Genomic DNA, 12,162 nt, shown 5'->3' on the forward strand with positions numbered 1-12,162 from the left:
GCATTTCCTTTATCATCTATACTGTACTTTTAAATGTACTTTTTCACCACCTACAGCTTCACTCTTTTAAACGAGGCTTAGATTTTGTTTAAATCGCTTAATATTAGTTTATATGGCTGCCCTTCAACCAAAGGCTCTTTTTTACTCCATTAAGAAGCTTTGTCTCAATCTTCCATGTACAAATACCTTTTTTTCTTTCTACCTTTCTCAAGCTTTTAAATTAAATCTAGTTTCCTCAAAATCTTTTTAAATGGCATTTTACAACTTTTCACTTTACCACACAGTGATTATCTCAACTAGAAACATTTCTTTTTCCTTTAACCTTTTATATTAAAATATATTTCCACATCTTGAATCTTTTTATATCTCTTTTTTAACCATTAACCCTTTTTATAAATTCACATTCTAAAACAACCCTTATAAAATTACTCCACTTTAATAAGATGAAATACTTTCATGTTTTTTAAGGTACTGTTATACTGTAATTGAAACCCAGCTGAAACTTCTTATACTCTCTGTATATAAATTACACATGATAGAATCTTAACACTTAGTAACCTTGTTTCAGCAAAGACACAGACCAAAGCAATATTAAACATTTTTCCATTTGCCAATTTATGAAAACACACATAATGTTTAAATATATTACCTTATGGAACTTAATAACTAAAGAGTACTTGATTTCATATTTAGTGGTTGATATTTTAACATTTTAGCTTTGTAAATGAATTAGCTGTCTGTAAAAACCAAGACAAGTATAGTGAACAGAACTAGCCATCTCTTTCTTGTTGAAGAAAAATCCTTCTACAGGATACCATAATGGTCCCATTGATACACTTAATAACTCATCTTTATAAAGCCATGGGCTACATTTTTGTATTGTATCAACATATGCCATAGTTTTTCTTGGTCTTACTGGGGTATCTCCTTCCTCTAACAATTTTTCTTCCTTGGAGGCGAACAACTTCAAACCTTGAGTCAACCATTTTCCTTAGTTTGCCTGAGAAAGTTCTAGGAACAGGCCACTTGAAATGAAAAAAAAATAAATAAATCAAAACAAGAACACATTGTTTTTTGAAATGGTCACCCATTTTTTTGCTCAGGAGCGAGCAAATTCACTTACCCCGAAGCTTCAGACATCCCACGTACGGGCCACCATAATGCCGCAGTCTTGGCTGGGCACAGAATCAGGAGGCACTCACAGCCTTGTAGATTGAAACAGCAATTCTTTATTCCCAACTCACACCACCTCCACACAGGTTCAGGGGCAATCCAATCTCCCAAACAATTCACCTCCTAAAAACTTTTTCTCCAGGAGAACTCAGGCTGCAGGCACGCCCTACTCCCAGCAGCAATAATCTTCAACCTCCAACTTCCCTAAAACTCCTTTTGTCTTAAACCGGGAACACCCTAAGGAGTGGGGCACTTCCTCAAACCTGATCAGCTCTAAACCCGGATCTGCCTTGGTCCTTGAGCAAGGTCACCTTACATGCAATGTCAACAGCAAAATCCATTTAACATGGGGTACGCTGGCAAGGAAATTTTGAAGCTTCATTCCTACTTGACAATGGCCCTCAGCACTCCCCAAGTGCTTGTAAAAGTAGATTTGGACAAAGCTAGGAAAGCATATACTATGAATACATCTGCTATAGTGGTAATACATTTTAGAGATTTTTGTATTGTTTTTACTTATTAATTTTTATGACTGTTGTGTATTGGTTAAGAAAGACATAAATATTGGTTTATGAGCAATGCTACAAAATGTACAGGTAAATTCTTGCTAGAGGTTATTTGGAATTGCATTTATAACCAGCTTTGATTTACATAGTTTTAACCATATAGTATCCAATAATCTTCTATGCAGATCTTTTATTTACTTCAGAAGTCTTAACTTTATATGCTCTGTGTTGAGAATTAAGCTAAATGTAAAAAAAGAAAACTTCAGTGGTTGGAAATGTTGCTTTAATAGTTCTGTACTTAATTTTTATTTGAAATAATAATCTCAGTGTAATTGTTATAGCAACTTTCTTTCTTGGTTATACCATATATCTATCTATTATGTGTATATTTCCTGCCACTTCTGAGAAATCTCTTATTTATATTCCTTGTACAGAATTTATTTGATATTTGTCTCTTTTGCACTATAGGTTGGCCATATGTTTGGATACTTTCCAAAAGATTTCATCAAGGTAGTTCGTGAACATACTAAAGAAGAGCTACAAATTCCAACAGATGTAAGTTATGGATTTCTTTTTTGTTCTCAATTGTAAACTGGCTTATAAATCCATCAGTTATATTCAGTTAACTGCTTCTGAATGTTTTATAATGTGTTTGGGGGGCAATCTAACATTTGTGTGTCAGATTTTCATTTGAAATCAGACTACCTGTAAAAAAAAAGTTTGAAAGGCATTCTAGGGTGATTATATTATAATCTGAGATTTGTCTAATATATTGAAACAGATATTCTAAGAGGCAAATAATTTCATTTTACAGGCAAAACTCATTGGATAGTTATTAGACATTTTAAGTATATTTAGGTTAAATTAATAAACTCTAACTTTTATACTAGGCTAGAAATATGTACTTACAAAGGTTTTCTTATTCTTAGTCATATACGGGATCATAGTCATGTTATAGATTTGGAAAAGGGGACCTGAGCGTTTCAGGTGATGTTCAGTCTCAGATCTTTTAAGGCCCCAACTGCTTCCTTTATACAACATTCCTGTATGGTGCTCTGACTTAAATTGATTTTGTGACTGAAAGGATTTCGTGTTCTAGAATTCTCACTTCAGCTGATTATTTTCTAGAGTTTTAAATTGTATAGTAATTGATGCCCACCAACACTGAAACATCTTTGGGCAGCTCTTTGTAGTGGCTGTAGAATATGCAAACTGCTAGGCTAGGACAGTTCTTAGATTAGATGGACTGAATGGATAAAGTCATCCTGTTTGTTGTTGCTGTTCCTAAAATTTCTTTATAATCTCAGGGGCCATAAAATCACTTCTGTTGCTTGTTGGACTTCATTGTTGGTAAAGAGAGTTCTTGGGATTTAAGCTGTGACAGCAGTTCACTGATTACAGAGAACTCATTTGTTTTGAACTCTGCCTTCTCATTGTATTTCCCATTACATGCATCCCTCATGGCTTAGAAATGCATGTGATGAGGAGAGGAAATCACTCATCCCTACTACATTGAACTGCCTCCCCCACCCCCGGAACCCCCGCAGAATATTATGAAGATTTAATTAGGAATGGAAATTTTTTAAAAACATGTCCATTCATACTATGGCTCCTTTTATATCAATTTGCTTACTAGTAGCAAGAAGGAAGACTAGATAATATACACATAATCCTGAGAGAGATCTTAGTGACTGTGAAACCCTGATGAAGAGAAAGGTGTATACCTTGTTGAATCTTGTTTTCAGTTTGTTCTTGTGGTAATAATAATGTGAGGAGCCTCCTTAATATCATTCTTTATTCCATCCAATGTACTTGTATCTCAGTAAGATACTTTAAAACTGATTCATTTTTCTCAATGCTGCAGGATCTTCCAGCTTCTCCTGAGCAAATGATTAAGAGTTAAATTTCTGAAACATAGGTGTAGATATTAAGAGCTGGAGGATCCTATAAGTGATACCTTGCCTTTCCCTACTTATGTTCAGAGCAAATTGAGAGAGACCCAAGAGTCAGGCAGTTGGAGACCAAATTGTCACCATTTTTACTCATTATGCTTTTTAAAGAATATGACCCATGTTAAAAAAAGAAAGAAAGAAAGAATAGACTTTCTAACACTGTAGTCTAGAAAAAGACAGATTTACTCAGCCATAGATGGAGTTAGGCAGTGGGGGTTGGAGGAGGGTAATCTGGTTGACCTCAAAGATTCTTTAGAACCAATCCTGAATTTGGGAGCGTGGATGAGTTTGCTTTTGTGATACTTTGTTATTGACACATTAATGGTTTTCTTTTCCTTACAGGAGACAGATTTTGTTTGTTTTGATGTTGGAGGAGATGATTTTGATAATTATAACATAGAAGAACTTCTAGGATTTTTGGAATTGTATGATTCTGCAAATGAAGATTCTGAGAAAGCTATAGAAAAAGTGGGACAATTTCCTGAAGTCTCCCAGGATGTTGAACCTGAACCTAAACCAGTAGTAGCAAACTCACAACAAATTGAAAGTGCATTCTCAGAAAACACTGTGGATCTTGAGGAACAATTTTTGGCTCAGAAGAACCATCCTCATGCAGATAGTCAAACAGATAATGCTCAGGGTGAACAAACTTCACTTGAACTTTTTGAAGAAATACTACCAGATAAATTGAAAGTGCCAGAAAGTGAAAAAAACAAAACCAGCAACATTTCTCAGGTCTCAAACGAACAGGAGAAGACTGATGCTTATAAACTTTTGAAAAAAGAAATCAATCCTTATCTAGAAACCAAAGAAAACAAACAAGAAATGAGTATAATTTGGAAGATTTTAAAGAAAACTGAAACCACAGCCAAAAGGGTAGACATTTCTCAGGTCTCAAACAAACAGGAGAAGACTGATGCTTATAAACTTTTGAAAAAAGAAATCAATCCTTATCTAGAAACCAAAGAAAACAAACAAGAAACGAGTATAATTTGGAAGATTTTAAAGAAAACTGAAACCACAGCCAAAAGGGTAGACATGATGGACAAGGAACAAGGTGATATGGAAATGGGAAAGGTGGAAAGTCCTCTGGCAGATGAGGCTTCTTTATAAATTTGACTGTATAGTTCAGTCATCCTTTAAATGGGATGAAAACAATTAACCCTCCCGTATCCTTGCCCAGTTTTTCTCATGGGCTCATGCCAGGACATGGAGGGCAGTGTTGAGGTATCTGGAACTGTGTGCTGAGAGGGAGTGCTGATCATTGGGCTTAAGTGGGGGTAGATAGTGTCATCCATCTGGCTCAATGCATTCTTCTCCCTTGTAGAGATGCAGCCACCCCATGAAGATGATTTTCCTAAAGAGAACACAAATCGCCTTAATAGAAATCTTCATGAAGAGCCAAACCTCCTGCGTCATCATTTTAATATGAACCATCCTGAAGAGCCCAGCCTCTTGAATCAACCTGTGACTGAGGACATGGGTGTTTCAGAAGTGTCTCAGATCCCAAATACTGAGAAAGTAGACCCAGGTAAAGCTTGCCAATTTTTCTCTACAAAGTAGAGGCATTACCATAATGAAGGCTTTCAAGGATATTTGTTGCCAAAGGTACGAAATAGAGCAGAGAGTGATATAGGTACATGTGAGTTCAAAAAAAAAAAAATCTTAAGTGAGAGAAAAGCAAGAATAAAGATGACTAGAAATCAAAAATAGGCCAGAGACTGTAACTCACCTAAAAGCAAATGTTTAGGTATGACTAGCTTGTGTAAACCATTTACAACTAAAATATTTTTCTTCAAAGGCCTTATGCTCTAAAACTGTAGTTTTCAACCAGACCAACAGCACCAGAAACTCTAGGGGTGGGACCCACAATCTGTGTTTAGCAGGCCTTCCAGGAAAGTCTGGCCTAGTACAAGTTAGCTTGAATAATCACTGTTCATAGTCTCATAAATTCTGTGTTTTTCTTCCCTTTTCTTCTAAATGGAATATAATATAGCTCAAGTCCTGTTTTGACTTGCTTCCTGGACATGGTAATTAAACTTTTTCAAATGCAGTCAATGGTCCAGATCTTTATACTATATACTTACAGCAAACAGTACAGAACTGCAATCGATTTTAGATTGACACTTACAAATACTTCATCATAGTGCACAGTATCCAGTGGGAGATGAGAAACAATTTTTCAAAAAAATCCCCAATAATGGCATCAACAGCATTCTACTTTTGTGTTGCTCACTCTCATTTTATCAGTAAATTAGATGATGACTAATTGTTTATTTTAATCCATCCAGTGTGGTGCTATGAAGCCATAATTACTGTATTTTGTGTTTTTAAAGGTTCTGGTCTGTAAGCATAGCTATAAGCATTATCCTGCACCAGTGCAGGGCTTGGCAGCACTGATCTGAACCTCCCCCCCACCATCTGCACACACAGAGTGTAGGAGAACTCATAGCAAGGGGGGATTCAGTTAATTTGAGAAGGAATAACATATGAGTTCTCCCATTTTCCAGAAGACATTGCATCCATATATGAACACTACTGACTTCTGAACTGTCTTTAACTCTATAAGGTTATGAAAATGAATCACGCACCATTACGATTTGTTATTTTCATGCTCCAAAACTTTCAAGAATAGGGAAAACTTGACTTACAAAATTAAGAATGAATTATTTCCCTGGCCTTTTAAGTTCCATCACAAAATGATGTCAATGACCTTTAATAGGTAAAATCTTCCCAAATGTCATTTAATGTGTCTCAGGTGCTGAGATGCTGAGCCAATGGGGCAGACTTCACCAGCAGTCAAATTCATAGACCAATAGTGAATGGAGGGTCTGGGGTTGTAGCTCAGTGGTAGAGCGCTTGTCTAACATATGAGGCACTGAGTTTGATTCTCAGCACTGCATACAAATAAATAAAATAAAGGTCCATCAAAAACTAAAAAAAAAAATTAGGCAAAAGCTTAAAAAAATAGTAGTGAATAGAATCTCAGGGTTGAGAAAGACCTTAGAGGCAACTGGTCCAACTTCTTAATAACTGCATGCTGGACTCCTGCTGTTTAATCAAACATACCCCAGGCTCATGTAACTCATACTGAAATTCCACCCCTACAAGCTCTCAGGTGTAACTGGAATTCTACCTCATTCACAGAGCCTCAATGCAGGTCTGTACCCAATTCCCTTTAGTCTCTCTTGGTACTACTGTGTTCTTTTTAAATAGTTGTCATCTGTCCATTCAATAAATAATTGTTGAGTATCTCTGCCAGGTGCCAGATACTGTGTTAAGCCTTGGCCCATTCCACCTGCAAATCTGCAAACCAAGACTCCCTCTCTTTCAGCTTTCCTAAAATTTTAAACACAAAGTTTCACCAGCACTAAATCCATGTTTTTTGAATGTGACCCTGTCTATATATCTCTGGTTTTAAAATTTTTCCTTGAGTAAATATTGTTCTGGTAGCAGTTGTATGGCCATGGAAGTAGTGGAGAGTAGACTGGAGATTGTTCATTTTATAATTGAAGGGTTTGACAGCTCTAATTAGGATTTTGAAGTTTTCTTCTCTGTTGTGTTAATTGTCTTTAGGAGAGCCACATATTCCAAGCACTGTGACTCATATATTTAGTGAAACACTCGATGAATATTGAAACTGAAGAGAGACAATTCTTATTCTATAGCATAAAATAAAATAGCAATTTCCCCTTTCAATTTTAGAGCTACTTATAACAGAAGGTACTCCTGTTGATGCTGCTGATACAGAAAACCAACTAGAGATAAAGGTCGAAGAGCCAGCAGATGCCACCCTTTTGGACAACATACTTTTCTTGTTATATTTATTCTTGCTTTATTTGTCTAAGATGGTAAGTTTGACATAGTTTCTTCAATTAGAATGTTGATTATTTATTAGTTTTTAAGTGGCTTCTGGTCATGAAGTGAAAAACTTAAAATGTCTTTATGAAAATGACTCTTGACCCTTTGAGTAGATAGCTCCTGAAACAAAAGCCATAGGGGTGTGGCTTTAATGGCTACTTGGTTTAGCACATGAGGAAGATTTGCTGTCTACCAAGGCTAGACATTTGCACACCTGTAAAAACTTGGTTCTTCCCCTCAGAACCTTTCATTCTGGCAGGGAGATAACAGCATTCACTTGAAACACAGTAAGATAATGGCAGAAAGAGAGGTATTTATTCGATGGTAGAACATTATTGTCCATAAATGCATTTATTATGGTTGGAAGGGTGATCAGTAAGGTCAGAAAGTGGTTGAGATGTGTTTGAAGCACAGGCAAAGGGCAAACAGGAGTCTGACATGTGGTTTGTTGTTGATTAGACAGGCTGGGGTGGTGGGGGAATCTGGCAGTCAGAAGAAATGTGTTCAGAGAAATGGAAACATGAAGAAAGGATATTTGGGGAGGGCAGGAGAATGTGAATAGTTGGTGTTGTAAAGTGTGAAGTTGGAGGGGGATGGGCCTGTTGGAGAGGCCAGCAAATCTTAAAGGAAGTCATGAGCCAAAGTAGCATTAGACCATTAATAGTGGGGATCCTTAGAAAGTTTTAAGAATGAAAGGAATTAGGTTAGATCTGTTTCTTAGAAAGAGTCACTTAAGGCTGATCTTTCTAAAGAAAATCATGATCCAAACAAGACATTTAATCTGTCTAGAAGCTTATCTAAGCATTTTAGGACTTACCTCCCCCCTATTGGTATTTGTTGATATTGGACTTTTAAGAGTTTAATTATAGGAATGAGAAAGCTTTTAGAGGTTGGAGGATAAGATGGTCCTAGGGCCATTGTGACAGTAATCCTCCTCAACTGAAGTTATTTCCTGTAGGTTGTGTTATTTCAGAGCTTGTGTAAGAAAGATGATGTTGTTGTTTTCCTTGTAAAATGTGTAGATTTTGAAGCCAGGTAGATCTGGTTTCAAATCCCAAGGTTATCATTTAGACGTTTGGGCAAATAACTAAACTTTTGAAAAAAGTTTTCCTCATCTGAAAAATGTAGATAATGCTTACTCCAATCATAAGAATTAAATGATTTGACAAGGTAAAATGTCTGGTGAGGTGTCTGGCATTTTGAAGGGTTTTACCCCTACACACGCCCTAATTCTCATGTAGACAGTCAGAAGGTGGTATAAAGACAATGAATACCTGGGGAGGAAAGACCACCAGGGTGGAAAAGATGTGGTGGGGAGAAACAAATCATTTTTCAGTTGGCTCCATGTTTGTTCATGATGGTGGCAGCCACCTGGGTAAGGGATATGTACGAGCCAGGCAGTTAGAATAATTATATTTCCAGTGATTAAAGCAGTCTTCTACAGTCATAATTTGATTATCAGAATGAATCAGCATCACTTGGAAAGTTAACAGCCTCATGATATGGGAAGGATTTCTTTATTCATATTTTTTAGGTATGCACAGAGCCCTCCTCTAGGTCTAGGTCAGGGGACATGAATGTGGTGCAGGTATGGTCAGTGATTGTACGGTGATAGGTAAGACATAGACGTGAGTGGCAAAGAAGAGGCACAATGTTAGGAGACTGATTTGAAAGGAGATTTCAAAAAGGCATTTTGATGGCCCAGTATGTACAGGACATTGTGCGAGGACTAAAAGAGTCTAACAGGTGTAAGGTATGATTGTGATTTTTGAAAGCCTTAAGAAAAGGACTTAACAAATATATGCAAAAATTATGAACAAGTCAATGTAAAATCTTAAACAAGTAGTATGATATCTGATAGGACTGGAGAGTAATAGGCTCTGATGTGTTTGGGAGATGTGCACCAATCAGATTCATTGATCAATGGAATCTTAGCAGAATCTTAGTGTTAGAAGAAACCTTGGAAGGCTGTTAGTCTAGTTTCTCACTCATTGCTGTTATTTTCTTTACTGTGGCCCTGACGAATAGTTATGAGGCCTGTACACCAGTATTTCCTAGCATGAGTCACTCTCTTACAAGGCTATATGTTCTTCTGTTGTCTAGTTCATCCTTGTATTGACTCCAAATTTTCCTCCACATGATTTCCTCTATAAAATTGAATTCTTTTCTACATAGAAATCCTTTAAATATTTGAAGTTATATCTTAATTTAAAAATTATTTTTAGTATTTTTATCATGGAAACTTTCAAATAAGAGCAGAGAGAATAGTAGGGGACTATAGGTAACCATAACATACTGTATATTTTAGAATACTAGAAAAAAAGATTGTGAAAGTTTTACCATAAAGAAATGATGTTTGAGGAGGTAGATATATTTAACTGATTTAAACGTTACATAGTGTATACATGCATCAAAATGTCATGTTACCTACTTCAATAATTATAATGTTTGTTTCTATGTACTAGTTAAAAAATAAATTTAATTAGAAAAGCTTTAAAGAAAAGCATAGAGAATAGTATAATGAACCCACGGGCCATCACACAACTTAACAGTAATTCCTTGAGAGCCAATATCAGTGAGTTTTTTAAATTTGTTCTAATTGGTTATACATGATAGCAGAATGCATTTCAATTCATTGTATATAAATGGAACAAAACTTTTCCTAGTTGTACACAACACGTGTAGTCCTACATGTACCTCGGGTAATGTGGTTCATCTCATTCCACCATCTTTCCTATCCCTCTGCCCCCTCACCTGTCCTACCTCCTCTTTGCCCAAAGTTCCTCCATTCTTTCCATGCCCCTTACCACCCACCTCACCCCCATTATGGGTCAGCATCCACTTTCAGAGAGAACATACAGCTTTTGGTTTTGGGGATTGGCTTACTTCCCTTAACCTGATATTCCCATTCACCCGCAGATGCCATAATTTTTTCTCTTTTAATGCTATAAGTAATATTCCATTTCATATATGTACCACAGTTTCTTTATCCATTCATCTGCTGAAGGGTTGGTTCCACAAAACTATGGAATACTTCACAAATGTGGGTGTCATCCTTGCTCGGGGACTATGCTGATTTTTTCTGTATTGTTCCAATTTTAGTATATGTGCTGCCAAAGCAAGCACACTCTGAGTTTTAACAAATGTAGATACCCATGTAAAAACTACCATAATAAAGATATAGAACAGTTTTTTTTCTCACTAGAAAAGGGGTTTCCTTGGGATCCTTCCCAGTGAGTGCCTTCACCACCTGTTCCAGGCAACCATTGATAACTTTTTTTTTAAACTATAGATTCATTTTTCCTACAGTATTGTTTCATATATATGCCACTATAAGTGGACTCATATCTAGGAGTGCAATTGCCTCCTACGTTTAATGTATGTTTTTGTCTTATGTGATACTGTCAAGCCATGCTAAAAAATGACCACAATCATTTTATACTTCCACCAGCAATTTAGGAGACTTCCACTTGACTTCATCTTCACTAGCACTTGGGCCATTCTAGTGGGTATGTCTTTGTGAGTTTATTTCCTGATAATTAATGATATTGAGTGAACATTTTTTTTCTTTTGAGATAGGGTATCACTAACTTCCTTAGGCCCTTGATAAGTTGCCAGCCTCACACTTGGGATCTTCCTGCCTCAACCTGGGATTGATTGCTGGGATTACAGATATGTGCCATGATGCCAGGATCAAATAAATCTTCATGAGCTTGTTGACCATACTGTTTTTGTACGTCAACTCTCTCTGGCTAGCTGGAATCCAGACTTCTCCCAGCTCAGTGCCAACTGTGGGATTGGTTAGCTTATATTGTTCTTGGCCCTCACAGGTACTGCTTAGAATGTAGCCCCAAACTGAAGACCACCTCCATGCAGATTTCTGGAACTCTTTTTCTTTGTGGCTCCCATGTTTCTGGTAGTTTTCTCTACATATTTTTGGCTGCTTAATCTCCTGGAACTCTGGTCTCTCTCTCCTCAGTGAGACTGTTGTGCCCCATTTGTGTTCCCCTTTTCAAACTGAGGTCTAGAGGGTGCCTCCAGGTAGAATGCTCACCTATTTGTTCTCCTGCTCTTAGGGGTGACAGTTGCATGTTCCTTGTGGCTTTCTATCTGAAAAATAGCTCTTTAAAAATCTTTTTTTGACTGGGCATTATGGCACATGCCTTAATCCTAGTGGCTCGGGAGGCTGAGACAGGAGGATCACAAGTTCAAAGCCAAAAGTGAGGTGCTAAGTAACTCAGTGAGACCCTGTCTCTAAATAAAATACAAAATGGGGCTGAGACTGGGGATGTGGCTCAGTGATCAAGTGCTCCTGAGTTCAATCCCTGGTACCAATATATATATATTCCAACTTTCTGGTTGCTTTCAGTGGGAGAACAAGTCTCATATAAGTTACTCTCTATTGATTTCTCCTTTTGTTGTAACTTTTTGCAATAATTGAAAAAAATATGTTTGTGGGACTTCTAGGATATATTGTATTTTGGGTGAATAAATGACATCCCCCTGGTACAACAATTTAACCTGTTTTCTCTATTGCCTTTTTTTTTGGTGGTGCTGGGGATTGAACCTCGGGCTCCATGCATTCTAGGCAAGTGCTGAGCTAACAACCTCAGCCTCTCTCTGTTGCTTTATATTTCTTGGAAATTGGTAGTCAGGTTTAGGTTCAATTC

At 36.9% G+C, this 12,162-nt stretch overlaps 1 protein-coding gene and 1 non-coding gene across 2 annotated transcripts in view; one reads left to right on the forward strand and one right to left on the reverse strand.

Annotated features, from left to right (window-relative positions):
- The window catches only part of LOC144372805 (transport and Golgi organization protein 1 homolog), a 173,988-nt gene that overhangs the window by 131,349 nt on the left and 30,477 nt on the right, over positions 1-12,162 (forward strand). The window contains exons 10-13 of the mRNA XM_078036047.1: positions 2,148-2,234; positions 3,974-4,688; positions 4,959-5,162; positions 7,337-7,482. Of these exons, the coding sequence (XP_077892173.1) occupies positions 2,148-2,234; positions 3,974-4,688; positions 4,959-5,162; positions 7,337-7,482 (1,152 nt within the window). The remainder of the gene's footprint in view (positions 1-2,147; positions 2,235-3,973; positions 4,689-4,958; positions 5,163-7,336; positions 7,483-12,162) is intronic.
- On the reverse strand, positions 10,512-10,618 carry LOC144372809 (U6 spliceosomal RNA). Its single transcript, XR_013432684.1, has one exon. It is a non-coding gene; the product is annotated as a U6 spliceosomal RNA (small nuclear RNA).

This window comes from Ictidomys tridecemlineatus, unplaced genomic scaffold (assembly GCF_052094955.1).
Source record: "Ictidomys tridecemlineatus isolate mIctTri1 unplaced genomic scaffold, mIctTri1.hap1 Scaffold_164, whole genome shotgun sequence".
Taxonomy (NCBI): domain Eukaryota; kingdom Metazoa; phylum Chordata; class Mammalia; order Rodentia; family Sciuridae; genus Ictidomys; species Ictidomys tridecemlineatus.